This window comes from Plectropomus leopardus, chromosome 13 (assembly GCF_008729295.1).
Source record: "Plectropomus leopardus isolate mb chromosome 13, YSFRI_Pleo_2.0, whole genome shotgun sequence".
Taxonomy (NCBI): domain Eukaryota; kingdom Metazoa; phylum Chordata; class Actinopteri; order Perciformes; family Serranidae; genus Plectropomus; species Plectropomus leopardus.
The window spans coordinates 3,602,088-3,624,908 of NC_056475.1; the positions used below are offsets into that span (position 1 = coordinate 3,602,088).

A 22,821-nucleotide genomic window follows, 5' to 3' on the forward strand; every position below is an offset into this window, starting at 1 on the left:
CCTGAACGGACAAACCAAACACTGGCTCTAGATTGGGCCGTTTTTGCGTCAGCCATCCTAGTAAGAAGCCCCTCTGCAGCAAGCAGTGCTGGAAAAACACAAATTTCTTCACGTAAAACTGCTTTATTGAGTGTTTGTTCCAGGGTGAGAGTTTTCTGCAGACAGTGCAGCTCCTGATAAAAAACCTCCTGAACATCTGGTTCTTGAATTATAAGAGCACACTTAACAGGTTTTAAGCTGACAGCACGGCTCCATCATGCTTAACAACACTGGACAAACACTGTTTTGTGATGTGAAACTGCTTCATTCAGTGTTTTTACTGTTATAAAACACATCTTGTTTGTTTTGAAGTGAAAGAGACCTCTACGAATAATTCGGGTGAAAACCTCCAGAACATCTGGATCCAAAATATAGTGAGCCCACTTTAAGTTTAAGAGAAAAGTTTAAGTTGCCCAGAAACACTGATTTGTAGCTAGTTTTGCCATTTTTTATCACTGGGTCTGTTGGTTTTGGAGAGGAGGAGACCTCTGTGGATAATTTGGCTCCCGGTAAAAACCTCCTGAGCAATTAGCACTGAAGGAATCCCAACCAGGAAATCTGCAACCCTCACCACTAGATGCCACTAAATCTCCCTAAATCAAAACTGCTTTTTTAAAGTACTCCGCAGATTATAATGATGTTTACCAGGAATACTCAGCTAATGTGTGGGGCCACTTTTGCAAAATGACAGGAGGAGGATGAAGAGGACTATTTAAGGAAGTTTAAGGGGGATTTTAGGACATTTCTAGGATTCCAGGACATTTCTCAAATTTTAGGATGTTTCTAGATTTTTAGGATGTTTCTAGGATTTTAGGACTATCTAGACTTTCAGGACGTTTTGGGGATTTTAGGACATTAACAAGGATTTTTTGTCGTGGGGTGCGGGGGATCCAACACTGGCACTTTTTTTTTAATAAACAAGCTCTATTTTGATGCTCTTTTATGCACTCTGACACCTTGTATATACTAAAAGTACAAAAAAAAAACCAAATCCATAATTCCATTTGAGTGACAGTCAATGTATATATTGTGCACTGTCATATAAAGGTAAAAGGTACATACTATACCTTATACCTTTATCTGACAAGAGAATAATGTTGCTTCTCTTTTTAACAGTGTTTTAATATAGCCAAGAAACACCATAAGAAATCAGTCTACAGTGAAATCTGCAGGGAGAAAGCACAGGAACACAATGGCACAGATAATTAGATGATTACAGATGGTACAGTATGTTTTCAGTGTGTATCACTTATATGAAAAAACGTGTGCTTTGTTACTGCCTTTTTTTCTCTATTTCACTCTCTACCTCTTCACAGTGTCATCCAAACACAGAAAATGAGGCGCCTCTATGAATAATTAAATTTTCAGATGATATTATTTGATGACAAAATCTATTTTCCACAAGTTACGGATATTCTTAACGTTTCTCACAGCTCCTTCAAAGCTATTAAGTATGACTAATAAAGCATAAAATGCTATTCAGAGATGCATTTCTTTCGACGGATCTATTCTTCCTCCCCGTGCTTTCTTTTTTACGCCTCAGTTTAGTCATCCAGAAGGAATGGAGCTCACAGGATAGAGCTTGGACAAACTGAGATGCGTGAATTAATTGATTATTGTAAGAATGGCCCTTAATCCTTCTGTCGTACAAAACAATGGGAGCACCATTTTCCATGGAAAGTCAAGAGTTGGAAAAACAAATGTTTGATTGCAGTACCCCACCACTTGTGTGTATGGGCGGCCTTGAACTATAGCAGCAGTTCTGGTAATAGAGCTCCCTGGCTTCCACTGACAGCGCTCCAAACACCCCCAAAGTCACTGAAATGTGCAATCTTCAGGAAACAGCCAATCCAGTCTGCCTCCACAGCAAAGCAAGGGCTGCTTGGAGTAACGGCAGTGCCGTTAGTGTTTCACACTAAGCTAAATCATTCCCAATGCAGTGTTTGAGCCAAGCGCTTAAACATGCACTCTTTGTTCCATTTAAAATGCACATACTGTATAGCTGTGAGGTGAGGGTGTTCACTGGGTGAGGTGGGTTTGGAGAGGGAATGTTAAAACACAAAGAAGCAATTCAGCAAGTTTTGGAAAGGCAGCCATGAGCTCATGAGCTGTTTGACGGTCGGGGGTAGGAGAAGGGGGTGACAGGTGTTGGATGAATAAGTGATGATGGCGCTGTCAAGGTGGAGAGGCTGCAGAGACTCCTGGGGGTCTTAGAAAGCACGGTACCTCACCACTGGGGGCAGCCAATGTTAACCACTGGCTGTTAATATTGATGGGAGGCAGCTGCTGCTGTCTCAGAGAGCCACTCTGCAGCCAACACTGTGTACCGCACTGGCAGGATGCCCTCAGTGCACCAGGCAGAGGACAGGCAAACACACAGGGTTAGTCTGGCTCTGACTCCCAGGCAGACCACTGGTCACCTGGGCTGGAACTGGGCACAACTGGGCATTCAGCATATTCGTCATCACAGCTGCCGACAGCTTTTAATGAGGTTTCCACATTGATTATTCTGCTTCAGCCCAAACATGCTGGGCAAACGCAGCGAGGCAGCTCCTGCACTGTTTCTCTGCTACTGAATCAAACAAAACGACATGTGAAAAAACACCACTCATATTTTTCATCTCAAGTATAAATTTGTCTGAAAAAAATGAAACGATAGACAGGTTTCCATAAACCTTCAAACTGCGCAAATTGCAGATATGAAATCTGCCCAATGAAAACACGTCAATTTTGAAAAAACTCACATTTACAGCAAAATAGTTTTTCGCTTGCATGAGGTGGTATTTCAGATGATTTGAAAAAGCAATATTTCACAAAACTGCAATGGAAACACCTTTTTGGCTTTTAGAGGTCACATTATGTACAACAAATAGTATCGGTAGGAACTGGCTCCCCCATGATGCAGCAGGAGCTACAAGAGGTGTTGCATCACGTAACTTATATAAGGGGCTTGCCTCTCCATTTTCACTCGCATAACACATCTTTGTCACCTTAGATTGGAAATAATGACGGCTAGTGTGATGGCTGCAATAGAAATTAAGCTGCTAATGTTTGAACATCCATCGCCATGCTTCTTGGAATGTTTTCGAGATAAGAGAAGTCGCACTACATAAGTGAATGGAAACAGTCATTTTTGCGCAAATCTGTGATGGAAACCTGTTGAGTGTGTTTGAAACTTTTTTGTTTGAAACATATCAATAGTCAATAGTCAGCATATAATTTAACACATTCCTTAAACAGTTTGGCTTTCAAACATCATGAAATATATATGTTTTTGTAGTGAAGAATGACATATTTCTTATAAAAATCAAGACCTTAGACGACGCTGAGTGATAATACAATAGTGCTCCTCAGTTAAACTTCTCTCAGTTATAATTCCTTCAGTGTTTTTGTCTGGGAGGTTTTTACCAGGAGACAAATTATCTGCAGAGGTTTTTCCTTTCCAAAACAGACAGACAAGGTAATTAAAACCTGTAAAATATTGAATTTCAGATTACAAATTAGTAGTTCTCTGATGTTGTTTGGCATTTTGGAGATGAGCCGCTCGCCCACCACATGCTAATGTGTGCACCCCGTTACATCTGATAACGTAAGATCCAAACATTCAGGAGAGAGACGAATTATCTTCAGAGGTCTCTTCTTTTCCAAAACAAACATACCTAGTGATTTACACAGAATAAAGTAGGTTCATGTTACAAATCAGTCCTTTTCGGATGATCCCTATCTATAGTGTTTGGTTTTTCCATTCTGGGCTTCTGTAAAAGCATGGCGGTGCAACATGGATGAGGACCCACTCCCTATGTAGATATGAACAAATCATTTGTGTGAAACGAAAACATACAATTTCTGCCAGTAAAGCCTCCTAAATCCTACACACTGAAACTGAAGTTATGAGAGAAGATTGACATATAACCTTTATTTAACCAGGTAATCTCAATGAAATCAAGAGCACCTTTGCAAGAGAGATTTGGTTATAGCAGATAAAAATAAAAAAACAGATTTGAAGTGACACTTTGGAAATTGTAAAATATTCTGTAATTCATTACGTTTGGTGGAAGTGGTGGAAGGCATTCTTCCCAAATGCAGCATTTACCAAAGACATAACCTGAGTTTTATTTGTGTTTGTTAACTGCAAAGATAAGGTCAACCCTATCTGAAATCATCTTTATATAGTACTCAGTAAATTTGCTTATCCTGTTATAGTGGCAAACATAATGAGTGGGTGGATGACTGTCATTGTCAGGAATTTTTATTTGTATTTTTTAATTAATGAAGTTCCAAAAAAAATTTCATAATGGTGAGCTCAGTACAAGCGTAGTGTATTTGAAGATTGGATATTTTAGTGGAAACAAATAAACGTATGGTGAGTAAAAATTTTAAAGGGAATTTTTAACCAGCTCTTTGTCACTGCAGTGTGTACAGATGAATAGTGTTTGACTTGTGTTTGGGGTGGTAGACAGGCTGGGAGCTCTTAAAGCTGGCGACCGAGGGGGCACCTTAACACCATTCCTCTGTAAACACTTTCAGCTCTGCAGAGCTGCAGAGCTGGTTGAAAACTGGCAAAGTGTCCCTTTAGTCATATCCCCAATATCAACATGTTTTAAATAAAAGATGTGTCCCTTTTATATTGATAGATAATGTTCCTTGTGGGATTAACTTTCCTTCAAAACACATTCACTTGCAAATTATATAAATGTAATTAAAAAAGGAGTCCTTAAGGTGACAGTTGGCAGTTGTGTAGCAGCTCTGGACAAAACCTTAATAACTAATATGTAAATAAGACAAGTTGGCGCTGTTTGATAGTGCATATGCTTCTCTTCAGGCCACAGATGTAGTTGCTGTTAACTACGCGTATGCATAATGGCTGCCACGCGTCCCCCTGTTTCGGTTTGGAGCGTCAGCTGTTCGTGTCCTCAAAAATGAATGTGACTTGGACAGTAGATGCAGTACGTATATAAACAGCAGGGGCAGTGTAGAGGCAGAGCGGAGGTGACAGAGTAAACACAACAGGAAGGATTAAAAATGGTGAGAAGCACAAGAGACGCGTCCTCCCCATTGTCCCAACGGGCTTGATTTAGAGGCCTTACGTACCTCCGACATTGCATCTGTCGCCTTTTCTGCCTTGATCTCAATATGATAGTAACCTCATATATAGTCATATATAGATTGAGCTCTCTCGTGTCCCCTCTAAGAGGTATCCACCAGTAACACACGTCGCGTATAGGCAAGTATATATACAAAACCTTCACGATGCAGCTGGCAACATACACAAACGCAAGGTTAAACAGCAAGTATTTCTCCAGCTTTAGGTTTCCCTTCTTCCAGTCTTTTTGTTACATTTTGTGAACCAATCTCTCTTCTCAACAGGCAGATATGAGAAATGATGTAATCTTCTTATCTATGCTTTGGGTAAGGCAACAACTGGCTTCCCCATATTGTCAGAGTGTTCCTTTAATTCACACACAGTAAACAAAGCTCTGTGCAGTTATATCTACAGTACAGTAAACCGGAGCTAGCACAGCTAATACATATGTATGGAAGATCTGTGTTATGTAAATTCAATCTGAACTGCATCACGATTAATTCTGAACCCAGAGTAACATGGTGAGAATCAGGTCTAGCAATTAAAAAAGTTTGTTATTTTGCAGAGGGCCTTTAATTTCCTGTGGTTCCTCTGCCTACAATGAGCTGAAGGAGTCAGGGCACAGAGGAGCCAAGAGGCGGACTCTGTCCCTGGGTAATTGTAAGAAAGGGAGAAGCTTGGAAGGTAATTGCACAAAGAGGAGGAGCGTGGGCTAAATAATGCATTTTTCTTTGATAATTAATAGCCAAATGCAGAAGTGGTGTGTCCACAAAGGTCCCCACGGGCACCAAAAAGACACACATACTAAAAATGCTAATGTAACATCGCCAAAGTAGAGCCATACTCAAGTAGAGTGTGGTTCATCACACTGTTCTCCCAGGAGTCTGATTTCTGTGACAGAGACTCACTTTTTGCATTCTTTGTTTTGTGGTGGACTTCTATTAGACTCTGCCCAGCTCCAAATTGTGCGCTGATGAAAGCCACAGACAAAAGTTAATTACACAGTGTGCTCGAAGAGGCTCTCTGAACAAACCACAGAAGTAGATCAGTGAAGACAATAAGCACAGAGGGCTTGTATTTTTATATGATTGTTTAAAAATATGGGGTAGAATCGTAGTCTAACTAACATCTGAAGAGAATTTATCTGAAAATTATTGTTGATGAATAAAGTCTGTATTTTGATTTTCAATTTTGTTTAGAATAAAGAAGAGTGATATGCATGATTTTTCGAGGGTATGGCTGCAGGGTTACACGTCAGTGTCACAGCGTCTTACTCAAACTTTAACCCTAACCATGTCTGATGTGCTGTGCATGCATCTGTACATGCATCAAACTGACAGAGCCGTGAGAGTGGCGGCTACAAGCCTGCAGCCATATCGAGGGCTTTTCGCTCGACTCACAGCCCTGGGCAAAAAAACCCCCCTTAGCCCAGGGCTAGCAAGTCTGTTAGCCCCAGTCACTTCATGAAAAATCACATATGGTATATACCCACTGAGATCCCAGTATACACCGAGTCCCACTCCAGAGATGTTTTATCAGGGTGGAACGGTACACTGAAGACATGTTAGGTCATAACCCGGTTTAGGCGTCATGGTTTGGTATAGCAGAAAGAAAAAAAAAAGCTTACAGAGATTTTTCTTTCTATTTATTTTAAACAGACAGTCGTGCAAGAAGTAACATTTTCCCACTGGCAACTTTGATGAACTATTTTCATTAGAAAAACTCCAAACATTTCTGTATTACATTGTACAAACACTGAACAGACACTTTCCCAAAGGGCAGCACATCACAACAGGCTGTAAAACTGAAAAGCATCTCCTATGAAATTGAAAATACCAAACAAGTAGAATTCAAAAAATGTGCACTGGGAGTGTTACAGTCAGTTCCACCTTGACAAATAGTTGCAGTTGCTTAAGTAATAGTGTTTTCCCTCTCTGCCTTCAGATCTAAAGGCCGCTTGAAAGCAGTGGGGTTAAGGAGTTCGGCTCTGGTTTGATTTTTTTTCTCTCATGCTGGTGAAACATCTGAGTGATGACTGTCGCATTAATGTTAGCATGTTGGATGTCTCGGAGCGGCATATCACACAGCCGTGACACATTCCATCCAGTCGTGTGATCAATCGCATGATCAACTGCCGTCAACCTGATGCGTCACAAACTGGAGTCGGCCGTCAGCGTATCTTACTGCCTCGAAAGGTGGCTTTTGGCACTGATGTCTGATGCCAAAATCACTAACCAAGTGATGATATTTTGGCAATTTCAGAGTGACAACATGATGGTATCTCAGTGTTCTTCAGAGAACAGTCAAAGATCATACAAATGGGCAAATCCGCTATCATTTAAACTTTGAAATACTGTGTATGACACCACATAAATTGCCAGGCTTTCAATAATCCCCCTGTGGCTCGCAAAAGAAGTTTGATTTCTCAAATGAAAATTTCTGGCAATAGTTGAAGTCAAATTTCTCATAATGAAGTCAGTAGCAGACTGCAGGGAATTCTTGTGGTGGAGTCAAAGATCGGGAAGTTTTTCGAGTGATAAACTACACGGAGACTTGGAGAGACACCTCAGTAAGGGCCTTCACTGTATACCTCAAAAGCACTTAAGCACTTTGTGAGCCACTGAGTGGGAGTGTGTGATAATGCCTAGTGCTGCACCTTTCATTCTTTTGGGTGGCAGCCTTGACTCTACCCGAGTTGATTACAATGAATAATACAGCCTGTTGTGCAAAAAGTCCGACTCCGGTATTTTGTATTGGCGCTAAAAGCAAGATGTTTTTTTTCCCAACCAGCAGGAACTGAAGCTCTCTCCCTTTGAAACTGTTATATTGTGCTTAAAAGGGCATTTCACTCACAGTGCATCGGAAGGTTATTTTGTCCCACACTTTCGTCCTCCTCGGGTTTTTGTTTGTGTGTGGAAATGTGGCTTTTGTTGACGCTGATGTTTTGTTGCAAAGCATTGTTCAGCTCTCACCCCCAAAATGATCATTTGTATATCAATTACTCACCTGAAATTTGTAAAGAAACTTTTTTTTTCTCGCATGCCTCCACGGTGAATAAAGAATGAAAAAAATAGAGATAAGTCTCTATAAATTGAAGTAAAAGGGGGTTTTGTGCAGTATTTGTAACTCTTTCAATGTGTAACCAAAGCCGCTGATGACTTTAAAGCGATGACCAAGCCCTCGTGCGCTGCTTTGTCCTTTATTCCCCTCATGATCTCTCTCCTCTCTCAGACCTGCCAACTGTAAACCTCACTGTGGAGCCACAGCCTGTTCTGGAGGGAAATTTGGTCAAATTCCACTGTGCTGCCAAAGCCAACCCACCTGTCATCTACTACAGGTTAGCCCCACCATATTCACTACTTCACTGAGATGTTTTGTATGTTTTTTCCTCTGCTGTGTGCCTCATACATTCTGTTTTTTATCCTCTTGGTCGTAAAACATGATGTCACAAAATAATCACTTGAGCAAGCAATGTTCGTCTCTGTATGCCAGCACTGTGAGTAACTGCCGACCTGTCTAGGCTGTTCCCCAATGTCGGTTGGGATCGGCTCCGGCCCACCGAAGTATATGAGCGGCTAAGCGGGTATAGCTAATGTATGGATGGAATGTAGCTTTATTTTTCCTCTCTGACCTCAAGTCAAGGCGGCAGCTTAGAATTTCAATCTTTTAATGCGTCAGTGAACAATTTAAAGTGCGCCATGATCCCGGGTCATGGAACAGTAACACATGGATTTGCTATTTCATAAGGTCATACAGTTCATGAGAATACTCAACAAAAAAGTTTACACCAGTAGTTTTGTGCAGGGGAAGCCTAACGGTGTCACAATACAAAAATTCACATTTCACAAGTGAAAAGGAATGATAAAACATAAAATAACTGATTTTATGATAACTTTATGATAACTGATGGGTTTTATTTTGTTGTTTTGTTGACAGTATTTACATTTTGGATCTTAATTTGTAGAGTATGGATAATTCCTATGTTATGTTTTGAAAGAAAAGTAAAGGCAAGGAAGAACTGGTCTAGGGTACAAACACAGCATTAGGCTGTACACAAACGTTTTGCTCCCTTTTTGCTGTGATGCTTTTTTTTTAGTTTCTAAAATATAAATTATGTGTAATATGTCTCATAACATCACCATTCACTGTCATTTTTATGTGTATCTCTACATCCACACATACACACAGCCATTCTCATAAATGTGATATCTTGTGAATACCTTAGGGGTATTTCTTCCAATTTGTCAAAAACCTCCATTTGGATTTATTAGATTTTGGTGGTCAAACATTGAAGGTCAAGGTCACTGTGACCTCGTCTGTCTCATTCTTATGAACACAATCTCAAGAATGTCTTCAGGGACCTTTTTTTAATTTGGCACAAGCATCATTTGGTTTTAACAATTACCTGATTAGATTTTAGTGGTGCAAGGTCAAGGTCACCATGACCTTGCATGTGTCTCATTCTTGTGAATGTAATATCTCAAGAACGCTTTAAGGGAATTTCTTCAGTGTGGCACAAATGTTCAATTTGACTCAATGATGACATGATTAAAATGATGGTGATCAAAGGTCAAGGTCACTCTGACCTCACAAAACATTTTTTAAGCCAAAAGTCAACAAGTCACATGCTAAATATGAAACAAATCATATAAATGTCTATTGTATATCTGTTCTAAATGTTTCTTAAAGGAAATGTTTCAATGTTTTAACATGTTTATCAACATGGGAGTGGACAAATATGCCTGCTTTATGCATATGTATATGTATGATTATTATTATTGCAATAATCCAAAACAATGACAAATACTGTCCATAACAACCTCGGGGGTACTGCATGCTCAAAAATTAAATTAATTAAAAGAGAAACTTCAGCATATTTCTGTAGAGAAACTGGAGCTCGAACAGGAGCTGTCTGGCCACTGCAATCATGTCTCGTGCACATCAGTCGTCACTGTCCTGCCTTTATATTATGTCTGGCCACTGCATAAAGTGCAAGTCTGTTGCAAACTATCCAGCATGGTCTGCCTTTGGTGAGGGGGAGGAGGGCTCTCTGCATCAGTTGTGTGCTTGGCCAGCAAGTGGTAAATGAAATACAGCGTACTCTGTGCATGTTAATCATGCACTAATTGCGCGTCAGAAAAAATGGTGGCGTCTAAAGGAATTTGCCTGAGCTCATAAATATGGCGCTCACTTTGACAGCCCTACTAATAACATAAAATGATAAAATGATGACATTTAATATCCAAAAGGTCAAAGATCACTGTGACATCATAATATTCTGCAAAAACACTTCTCTGGCCATTATTCAACATCATAACTCACGAACAGAAGGGAAGACATTTGGTCAGCTACTGAATTGGTGACAGTAATCTTGGGTGTCCACCTTGTAACTGTGCTGATTGTATAAATCTTCTGTGCCAGCGGGGGGAAGATGTGTGAGAACCCCAAGGCGCTAATTCTACTTAATATTTTTGATAATGATAATATTGTAGCGTATACAGTTCCCCATGCATAAATGACATAATCTGTGTGTGTCATGCTGTCTGGGGTGGGGCAGTCACTGACTGAGGGCTGCCTAAAAGAATGTCTGACACACTGTGCCAGTGGCTCACCTGCACTCATAAACACTCCCCCAGCAGCTGGCTGCTCTTTCATTATAAATGGGCAGACAGCCCTGAGAAGCCGCCACATTTCTGCCATCTGTCTGTGTGCCAGGACCGAGCCGGCCGTCTCTCCTTCGCTGCATGAACTCTGAGAGAAGGGGTCAGGCTAACTACAAGGCATGCACACTGACATTCACTTCCACAATCAGGGCCCCGAAGCATCCTGGGAACACAGGCTAAAAATTCAGTAGAGAATATAATGAACCTGTGCAGAGTATTGAACAAAACACAACAGAACAGAAAATAGTAATGCTTTACACCACCTCCTTGATCTTTATTTTTCATTTGGGGATTACTTTAAGGCTCATAAACCCAAACTGACAGCAGCAAAATGCATGCCAGGTGCACCTTCCCTTGTTAAAATTTGTGTTGCTAAAAAATGACAGGGAACGCCTTATCTGCTGACAATACTGCTTTAATGGTTTGTTTGGTACAATCCTATCTGTGCTGCCTGCAACCTTACTGTCAGCTCACTGTATAATTCACATCTGACCATTTGTGCCAGTGCTCCAGTGTATTGTTCATGGATGCACGATTCTCTCCTTGTGTGTCATCATAATGAGATTACCCAAAAATGGAATGAATACAACAAAGGGAGCTGGGTTGTGGACATGTGTTGTGTTTGTTTTACATTTTCCTAAGTAACATATCATAAAGTTGCACATGTGGAATGCCTGGGCCTGCATTTCATCATGTTGATGAAAACAGTGTAAATGGATGTAGATGTAAGGTGACGCAGAACAATCCAATTGCCAGAAAAGAAAAAAAAAAAAAACATTGGCATTGAGCGTTTGAAACTTGTTTAAACTTTAAGTTCCAACAATGCTGTGGTTAATGTGTGGTTAGGTTTTGTTCAAAAACCACTTGGTTGTTCGTGTTTTGCTTAAAATACCTGTTTTTTGGGGAACAATTCCTGCTGGAAAAGCAGTGATGTCTTAGTAAAGAAGCAACTTTTTTCACAATCCCTCCTGGATAAACAGCAACAGGCTGTTAAAAAAAACATCCATGTTTGAGGGCTAGAAAAGCCACAGGGAAAAAACAACCAGTCCCTACAAAACATTCACGTTTGGGGCCTAGAAAACTGCAGGGGGAAAAAGTGATGGGTCACTTAAGCTGCGATAAAACAGCTGTTCCCTAAAAAAACATCAATTTTTGTGGGCTAAAAAGCTGCAGGGAGAGGAAGCAACCAGTCCCTAAAATACAGCCATGTTTGGGGGCGTAAAAGCTGCAGGAAAATAGTCCTGGTTCCCTAAAAATACCCATGTCTGGGGGCTGAAAAGCAACTGGAAAATGCAGCATCAGTTACCTAAAAACATTCATGCTTAGGGGGCTAAAAATGTTGGAAAAAACATCAACAGGTCCCTAAAAACAAGTTTGTAGGCAAAAAGTCTGCTGGAAAAAGAGCTGCATGTCCCTTAAAAATACTCATGTCTAGGGTCTGAAAAGCTATTGGAAAAAACACCTATATGTTCATAAAAAACACCCATGTTTGGGGGCTGGAAAGCCGCAGGTGAAAGAATTATTGCTTTAACTCTTTAACTCATATTTGGACTCTGGGCCTCCAGTTGCTGACACACACCAATCAACTGGAGGGATGTAGAAGAGGGGGGTGGATGAGTAAACACCAACGCATCCCTCCAAACATGCTGTTTCAGGTAGTGTTATGGCCCTCCAACCTACGTTTTGTGTTAGTGTAAGTTATGGTCAAATTGCTGGTGAGACTTTCACATATTCCCATTCTACTTTGAAAAGGTCAGTCTTTTGTTCTTCGTTTTGGGGTTCACAGTGCTGTGATTTTGCGGGCCCCGTCGTGGAATGTGGGAGTCTAAGCAGTTATCGGGTTATTGTGAGGCCCATCATGTCATAAACTGGCCATTTGTCACTCACCTTTCCATTAGTGCCCTCTTTGAGTCCTGCAGGGTCCTTTTCTGACCCAGGGGTCTTGTATTCAGGCTAGAGAGAGTTCGCTCAGTTCAAGGCTGGAAGTAATAAATCCTGACGTCCACACTACAACAGATTCTACACTTCAAATTCAGCTTTTACTTGGTATGCAGAAGTCAAACAGTGGACTGAATATGTTGAATGAAAAATCCTTGAGACAATATAAACTACAGTATATTAAAGGACGGTAAAATTGAAAACCTTGGTATTTTCCAACCTGGAGCCCATTTTCTAATGTTTATGTGTGTAAGTGACTATTGAGAACAACAGTTTTTGAAAGTGGTCCAGTATTGAGTGAAACCTCTGCAGGCAGCCAGCAGCCATGAAACAATCTGCAATGTAAGCCTCAGGGCAATATTGTATCATCAGTGTACCCCCACTAAAAGTGCTTGTTTTTGCCACTGACAGGCTCATATTGTTGTTTTCTTTCACTTGATCTGGACCATTTTTTGGTGGGTCTAATTAACCACCTCCACCTTCACCTCCAGCAATTTCAATTAAGATAATTTATGCGAGAAATTAAAAGGGAAACTTTGGTATTTTGGTATTAGTGAGCTAAAACACAAGAGAAATGTGAGAACTTTGTCCTCCTTGAATTTTCAGATATGCTATCTTTTCACACATTTTTGCAGCATGCACCTTGGATAATGGGTCTAGCGCTCCATTGAAAAAGAAGAGTTCAATTGTTGAAGCGCAGCCTCCTTTAAAAAGTTTTTCTAATCCCGAGTTGTCACATATTGCTGCTTTGTCAGTAGACTTCCATGTCTACATATTACGTTCTAGGTGTCCTCCTTAGTCTGCTCTCCAAAAGCATGTGGTTATGTTATGGCAACCGGTACAGGAACATCAAAAAAAGCATTTGGTTAGGATTAGGCAACAAAGGCAGATGGTTAGGTTGAGGAAAAAAACACAATGTTTTGGCTCGATATTCATACAGGAAGTAAACACGGGGCTCCCTGGTGAAAGTCTGGGGTGTGTTGGACCCATCCACCACCCCTGCTGCCCGCCCTTCCAACTATTTACATTGTGTTGCTACCAGCAGCGTTTAAACCTGACTAGCGGTGTATCATATGGCCACAATAGGTTCCGTCTGGTTGTATTATTAACTGACACAGTCTGATCGCGTATCATATGACCATGCCAGGTGCAGTCCAACTGATCAGCAATGTATCATGAAAGGTTCCAGTGGTCAGCATTACAAACGGACACTGCCTGGCAGCATATCATACTGCCGCAAAATGTGGCTTTTGGTGTCGGTATCTTGCATTGAATTCACTGACAAGTCGGTAGTATTTGATGACTTAGGAAAGAGAACAGGCTGGTCTAACTGAGCCCGCTCAAGTCTCATTCTGAAGTTCTGAGTTGTTGCTGGTAGACGGTAACAAATACAGATCAAGGACAGGACAAAGAAAAACTTTTTAAAGGAGATTGTGCTTCAACATCTTCTTTTTCAATGAAGTGCTTGACCCAGTCTCCAATGTACATGTTTCAAAAAAGTTTGAAAAGGTAGTACATCCCAAATGTCAAGGAGGACATAGTATCCACATTTCACTTGGTTTTTGGCTAATATTACAATAGCAAAACACAGTTTAAATGTGTTACAAAATACTAAGGTTTCCCTTTTAATTCCTAGCACAAGGTTATCTTAATTGTAATTGCTAAAGAAGAAGACATTTAATTGAGTTCCCCAGCCCAGACATTTACCTGTGACTCATGCCATTCAAGCCATAATAAGTATCTGATCCTTCACATCCACTTCATACACTCAACACTTGACTGTGGCCTGCTTTCGGCAGCTTTGCTTTGTAGAGTCCCCAGAGGTACAACACACTTGCACAAAAGATCCTTTTATAATACTCAGTTATATTCAATATGTCGTATTGATTTAAATTTCTGACTTATCAGCTAATGCTGTTGAATGACCGTGCTGATGCTTGTCTGCCCACACAATTTCTTTTATATTATTGTATTAATGGGTATTGTGAAGTTTTTCCACCAGTAAATTTCAGCCTCTGTGGATAATAAGATTCTCCTCTCTCCTCTACTCTTGAGCACCACATGTAGTACCCATAGACTGTGTAGATAGTGGACACAGCTACTGTGACATCCCCCATGGTTATGTGACTGCTTTTTTAAAGCCTCAAGTTCAACATTTTGGCCGTCGCCAAGTTGTTGTTTTTTTTTTCTTTTTTTGGAGTCAAAAGTGACAATATTTGGACATTGGGCCTTAAAAAAATGTCAGTCAGGGGGTTATAAAGAAATTCAACCCCCATACAGTGAATGTTGAAAATAGCTGTAGAGCCCGAAACTATTTTTTTGTACCTGACTGTAAACATCTTTTTCTGCTTTAAAGTAAGGCAGTTTAACATGGCCGTACATGGAGATTTACTTTGTTTTGAGCCAGCCTCAAGTGGTCATTTGAAGAACTGCAGTTTTTTGCACTGGCATTGACTTCATTTTTCAGTCTTGGAGATTCCTGCTTGATAGTGCAACCCTCAGTCAATCTCTATGAAATGAAGTTGAGAGAAGAGAGTATCTCAGTATAGAAAGAACATCCTCGTATTAAAGTCTTGACAGAGATATTTCAGCACATTGTTGTCAAAAACAGCCACTCCTAAAGCCAAATTTTGCAGCGGTATAATACACAGCTTGTTGGCGTCAATGTGGCCAGACAGAACCTTTCATGGTGGCATGATAGGCTGTCAGTCGGCTGGACAGCACTTTTCGGGGCATTTTGCCACATGGACAGACAGCGTCAGTTGGTAATTTAGCGAGGCAGAGCAGGTTGCGGCTGTATGATATACTGGATGGCATCAGGTTGAAACACTGCAGGTAAAGATGTATAATGAAGAGCTGGAAGGTCCCGAAGGGAGACCAGGAGGAGAGGTGGATGGGTCCAACAAAGCCCGGACTTTCACCTGTGTACCTGGTGTGCATATTTCTGTTGCTGGTCATTTTCATGTAGAGGTCTTTTGGAAATTCACTTGCTTTGCCTCATGTGGCTATTAGAGGAAGTGCAGTTTCTAGCACCTAGCAATGGCTTCATTTTTCAGCACTGAAGGTTGCCGCTTAGTAAGGAGACAGCAGGATCAAAGCTCAGCTCCATCTAGCTTGAACTCTGATGTGCACAACATTTCAGCTGCATAAAAGCTTTTTATCTAGAAAGAATATATTACATGAAAAACTATAATATCATATCACAGCTGTATCTCCCAGCATGTCATTGTGTCTTTAACACAACAGGCTGCAACAGGTTCATTCCTCAGAGGCGTTTTGCTGCCCTTTCCATTGAGCGTGTTATTGATCACCTGAGGTCTCTCCTCTTTCTCTGTGAAATGAGGAAAGTCAGACTTCCTGAGGGCGGATGGGTGGGTGGTATGTTTGGAGTGGAAGTAAGTTCAGTTGTGGCTCCTCCTTATCACATAAGCTCCAGATGCTCTTCATCTCTCACTCCTGCCTCCGCTCCTCCTCCTCCTCTGTCACGTCCCAGATTGACTGAAAGCACTCCATTCAGAGGGAGAGAAATGCCCAGAGACCACTGGTGAATCATCGACCAGTTAATTGTCGTTCATGGGAACAAAAGTCATGAAAATTTTGCATCTCAACTCCAAAATGACTTCAAATTTGGTTGTATTTTAGCACGCACAAGGATAGAGATTAGCACAATTACCTTGATGATATGAATCCTGTGGTGTGTGTGCGTGTGCCTGCCGGCCTCCGTGTGTGTGTGCATCTGTGCTCTGTGCAGTATTGCTATCTGTGCATGTTTGTTTGCTCAGACTCATGGGTGTTTGGGATGAAAGTACAGCAGCGGCTCAAGAGCAGCACCGTGTCCGCAGACAGATAGATACAGGACAGGAGGAGGAAGGGAGGAGGGTGGGGGCGACCACAGGGTGACAATTTATCTCAACAACCCCACACAGCCGTCGACACCGCTGGCTGTCTGGCAGGCTCGCGGGATGAATCCGGGAGCCGACTCATTATTGCCCGTTTGTTTTTCAAAACACCGCAAAGGAAGTGAGGAGAAATGAAGTGATGGATGGAGGAAGAGAGAGTGAAACAGAAGACGAAGGCAAAGGAGGGTGAGGGGAGAAGGAGCCGGAGATGAATTGAATTGTAAAGGAGGGAGAGAGAAAGGAGCGGCAGAACAGAAGGAGAGAGGAAATGAGTTGATGTCGTTCGCAAATCAAGTGCCTCCTATTCCTATGGGGAGCTGCTGCTGCTGCCGTCGCTGCTGTTGAGGGCTTTTTACTTTGAAGCAAAGTTGTCATGTCCGGTTTCTTCATTTGTCACTTTAGCGGTGTCTAATGAGAGACTCAGTTGTGCTGGTTAAGCCTGGCCTGTCATCCGTTTGATGTGAACACAAGGGTGCAAAATTACTCTGTCTGATTATGTACAAAAATCTGTTTGACTGTTTTGGCACCTAGATATAGGAAGTATCTGTGTATACTGGGGTAGAGGTGAGTCATTTTTCACAATAAACAATCTGTGTGTTGGAATGTATGCAGTGCAATACATGAAAAAAATTGAATTTCACTGCTTGAGATTAAAATTTGATAATTCATCTTTATTGGCAAGACATTTTAAATTAAAATCAGTTTTGGCTATAGTGCTTCAAACAGATTTGTATGCAGTAAGAAATCTCCATTTCTGCAACAAGTTTGGTGGACAGCATAAAGCTAACATCAATACCCAACACTAAATAAGTAAGAACCCCTTATTTAATTCATATGGTCTGTTTGTCAAAATACAATATTTCCTTTTAATTATTTAAAAACCACTTGAAACATCCAGTCACCAACAGCCAAGGCCGGCTGGCATTCTACGTTATTACAAACCATGGATATGTTACATTTTTATGTTAAATTTAGTGGATACATTAACATTTTACATTTTAACAACGCTTTGGTAAACATGTGGTTGGTTTAGGCACAAAATTACTTAGTTTGCGTTAATGCAGTCATATCTTGGTAAAGAACAACAGCTTTTTGCGGCACTATCCCTGCTGGAAACACAGTGCCAGGTTGCTGAAAAAAACATGTTTGATAGTGATTTAAAAAAAGTACTGGACAAAAGATGCTGGGATGCGGTGGTCTCAGTAAAGTGTTGTAGCTTTTTCTTGGCACTATGCAAGCTGGAAATGCAGCGCTAGAGTGCTTAAAACACCCACATTTGTTGGCAAAAGAAAAAACAAACAATGCTGAAATTGCTGAAAATACAGCTGTCAGAGTAAAAAACAACTGCTTTTCTTTGCATTATCCTGGCTGGTAATGAAAGCAATAGAGATCTTTGTAAAAAAAGAAAAAAAAAAGAGGTTTTCTTGGCATAATCCCTACTGGAAACACAGACCAAGGTTGCTTAAAAACCACCCACGTTTGTGATCTAAAAGCCCCTGGAAATGCAGCCGTGACTCACTTAAAAAACAGCAGTTGTTTGTTGGTAACAGTGATCCGCATTCATCTGTGGTTTGGCAGGCATCATGCTTAGATTACAAGCCATCCACCATCCTGTCCACCTCCCAATGACAAAGGTCATATACTACATCACTTTTAAAATGATATGATACGTATGACATGTACAAATGTAACATGTCTGTAGTTTGCAGAAACGTACAATGCCAACATTTTCCTCTGGCGACTGGGAGGATTTTTTTAAAAATGTGAAACATAAGGTAATTTGAATGGAGAATGCTGATATTGACAGCAGTGGTCCTTTTGCATGTCTTTTTTTCTCCTATGTGACTTTTGTTAGCGCAATATTGTTATAGTGATCAAGCCTGATCAGTCTCTGCCTTTCAGAAAAAATATTATCACAAGAAAGTATTTGACTGCAATCTAGGATTGAGATTGATGATGATCCCTAAAGGTTAATGTTGTTTTAGACTCAGGTTGTTATAAGTTAATAGGAACGTCATCCACCCTCCTCATTCATATTAATAAATTGTACCAAAGGTTGGCAGGGGACGCTGTAGCCAACCCATCACTCCCACTTCTTTTTTTCCCCTTTGAAGACTTTTTGTATCTTTGCCTCGTTGTGCTACTTTACGGATGCAGGGTGTGTTTGCCACACAGCAAACAACAACAACTGTGTTCTCAGCAGACCGCATGAATAAAGGGGACATATTAAACTTTGAATGACTTTTGCTCGTTTATAGATTTCTATATTTTCTTGGTGGGCACTCATATTAAACATTATCAGAGATGCAAAACTTAAGGTGAATGCCTGGAGAAATTAGCTCAGTGAGTCAAAAACTTGGCTCCCACTCTGAACAGTTCGCTTGTATTTCACTCTTTACTCCCACACGAGATGATATCAGCTCATCACGGATATCAATGAAAGATCCAAAACATTGTCAAAGATGCAAAACTTAAGGTGAACGCCTGGAGAATTCAGCTCAGAAAGTCAAAAAACTCTGAATGGTTTGCTTGTACTTCATCTCCTACTCCTAAACAAGGTGATATCAGCTGCTCCATCAATTGGACAGCTTTATATACATGAGGTCAGTGGATATGCCCAGCATGTACACATATCAGTTTAAAGTATATTAAGCAGCTTAGGTTTAAAAACAGTGTCCATTGATAAAAAATTGCAAGAAATAAGGAAAAGCCCGCAAAAAATCCATGACCCATTCATTAAAAAAGAAAAAACCTGAACTTATCAGGCAGAACTCTCTGCAGCAGCAGCAGACTCGGTTCTGCATTCTCCATGTAAAATTCCCTGCAGCTCCCCTCAGCTCCCTCTTCCTACACAGCCAGTGGGTAAATAAAAACATACTTCTTGTAAAACAAGCCCCCTTTTCTTTAATTTTTTTGGGTCATTATTCTGTTAATTGAATGCCACAGCAGCCAGTTTCACATACAGACCAACACAATTAAAAAATAAATCTTTCTACAAACCAAAATAGCAGTGTGTTTAGTGAGCTTGGCGGCACCGCCTGTGTCCCTAAGACCTACCACTTTGTGTTTGTTGTTGCGTTTAAGAAGGCCCCTAGATCAGAGCTTGTAATGCACAACTCTGCAGCACCTTTGTGTCCAAAATGTCTGATGATGCACTGAACAACACAATCTTGCATTGATTTGTGTTTTAAAGTCCCAAAATTTGACAGACTTTGACTTTTTTTGTATTTGTCTGAGGGTATTTTCCTGAGTTGAAGAATGTCTTCCAATAAAGCATTTTTTAGCCGCATGTTTTGTCAAGGCCAAACTAAAGAAAATGTTTAACAGTTAGAAAAGTTATTTCACAGTTGACATCTCTATATGGGTTGATCCACATGTTTGCTTGCAAAAAAGAAAAAAAGATGTCAAGCAAAGAGGTCTTTGCCAAAGTTCAAGAGATATTTGGACATGATTAAGTGGTATGAGCTCCTGTCTTGTGAATATTAATGCATGAGTTTCCCACTAAGAGTTTTGTCTGGAGATCTCCCAGCCAGACGGTGTTTGACAAACATGAGCAGCTGCATTCAGGGCTGATAGAAGTTTTTAAGCCACAACATTTAAATAAAAAGTTAGTACCACCCACACCAGAAATACACAACTTTTCTGTACTTGTGATTCTTGATGCTGCTCTCAGACCTCACTGCAGGGTTTCTGAGACTGTACAGTGTTGCCTGTTCCAGCATCACGCCTAGATTTAAAATTAAGTAAACTTACAGGCTGTAAGCCATAGATGTGTAAAGAGAACTGGATACAGCTTGGAGGCGTGGCCCCATTCATTCCTATCTGTGTTGCTCTGTGGTGCATGAAGCAAGAATGTTCAACTTCCAGGGTGTAAACTTCCCTGAATTTTCAACATCATTGGGTCCATAGAGTAGGCGTTCTAACTTCCAGTTTAGCATTGTGCCAGGGGGCTTGCTGTAAAGTAACAAAACTTTTAGGATATGTCAACATGTTCTCATCCCAACTCATGACATGGTGCCATTCTGTCAGTGACCTTCTTCGTCTACTTATGACATTTTGTGTCCTTTCGCATCAGGTGTTTATGCTCCAAAATGCTGTTACTGTGATGTCAACAAATGCACATGGTTGGCTGACGCAGCATGTGTTTTGTTTTGGCCGATGTGACCAAATGGCAACCAACGGGACCGTCCAGATTTTTATGATTAGGCAAAAAAAAGTCATGTATGGTTTAGGCAAAAGAGGCACATGGTAAGGTGTAGGAAACAAATCCTCACCTCCATATAGGAAATCAGTTGTTTGTGAGACCCATCCACCACCCCTCCCGTCACCGCAGCGTTATTACCTGATGCCGTCCTTCAGGGTTTCATGCACATGCGACATGCTCGAACACCAAAAACACTGACAGAGTGGATGTATTTGACGAGTTTGGGGCTGGATATGATTGAAAATAATGTTTAACCACATGTGTAAAATTATTTTGCAATCGGTCAGTAGGGGGTGCCTCCAGTTCCAAACAAGTGCATTGGCCTTTTGCAAAAGTTGTCCGTAAATCAACGACAGTTTGTTCAAACATGACCACATTCAGAGAATATTTTTGACTGAACTGTTGAAGCATGTACTAAAAATGTTTCTGCAACTGACTAATAGGAAGCAACAGTGTTACCAAAGAAGAGAGTAGAGATTTGGATGGAAAAAAATGAGCATTTGTCCAAAAAACTGTTCATTATCTTTAATGTGGGTGTCATGAAGTGTCAAAAGTCATGATCCTACTCAGCTTTAAAGTTTTAACATCCATGCTGACTTGAATCCTGGAATTGCCACTTGCAGCTGTATCATTTCTTCCTGTTGCTCATTTGTGGGGCCTATGAAGCAAAATGGCAGTTTCTAATGAGCTTTTTTGAAAAGCTATAGCTTCATATGTTTTTATCTTGAAGGTGCAGCTCATTTCTTTCTTGTAGCTCTTGTGGCTTATATTTAGGCATAGATTCCTCTACAGGTCAGTACTACATTAAAAAAACAGCTGTTTTAATAATAGATGCCCTAGACAGCCTCTATAAATATCAATAATTCCTGCCTCAGAAGTGGGTTTTACTTTCCTATGTAGTGTTCCTTTTTGCAAGACACTGATATCGATAGTAAACGTCGCTGACACTTTTCCATTGCTCCTACCGTCTTCTCCTGTCTGCTGTTGACTATGATAGAGGAATCATTATAATTGTCATACCTGCAGGGAAAAATAGATGCTGCTTTTGTACCTCACCATTAGTACTGACAAATTTCTTCTCAGCCAGTTGACCTGTACACCTCCAGGTAAGAGAACGTAGAAGTTACACCTAGAAAAAAGAGCAGTTACACCCAACAGATGTATGATGGAAGACCATAATAACCCCGTCTTTAAATGCACACCAATTGTTACAGACAAGATTCACCATCTGCTGTTATGTGGCCTAATTTGAGCGTACTTTAATAAATAGAGGCCTGCAGGGGTAGTCTTGTTAGCTGCAAATGTATTTCTTGTTCATGTTTGTATAAAACTGTTTTATGGGAAACTTAATATACTGACCCCCAAGCTGTCAAGTCCAGAAAAAGAAAACTGTACCTTCCACTGGAAAAGAAGTGATTAAGCCTGTTTCTTCATTCAACATTTCTTCCAGTTCTGTTGTCATTACACACTGTCCCTATAAATCCCATCATGTTAGCTGTAAATCATCTTGGTGGCAGGCAGCTGTGGTGTGCTGGTAGTGTTTTTATTCTATGTTTTCACTCGGTCTTTGATACAAGCCCTGTTTACTGCTCAAAGGCGTGTTGCCTTGAAGACACACTGAATCATTGTCTCAGAGTTGCTGCTTTGGCAACTGACTTGACCAATTGGAAAAGCAAACCCAGGAGGAAAAACAGTTCAGTTATAGACAGATTGTTGCTGCTTCTACCCACTTAAACATGTTAGATGAAGTCGAATGGAATAAAGCATCCCGCTATCAATGCAAAGCAAGGAGTGGTTCGATTTACTGCTGGTTAGTAATCTTCATCAGTGGGTTGGGTCACACTCTGTATTTTTAAGGGTACCAACCAAATTATGTAGGAAGACCAAGAACTAAATCATGTTAAATCCATGGGTGCCAAATGTCGGGACCTGAGAGCACATTTGGGTGAGATTGCCGGCTTTAGATAAGAGGTGGAAATGCCGTGAAGCCTGGAG

General features: G+C 40.7%; 1 protein-coding gene across 1 annotated transcript in view; it reads left to right on the forward strand.

The window, feature by feature from the left end:
- The window catches only part of kirrel3a (kirre like nephrin family adhesion molecule 3a), a 164,837-nt gene that overhangs the window by 113,028 nt on the left and 28,988 nt on the right, over window positions 1-22,821 (forward strand). The window contains exon 7 of the mRNA XM_042499533.1: window positions 8,354-8,459. Within this exon, the coding sequence (XP_042355467.1) occupies window positions 8,354-8,459 (106 nt within the window). The remainder of the gene's footprint in view (window positions 1-8,353; window positions 8,460-22,821) is intronic.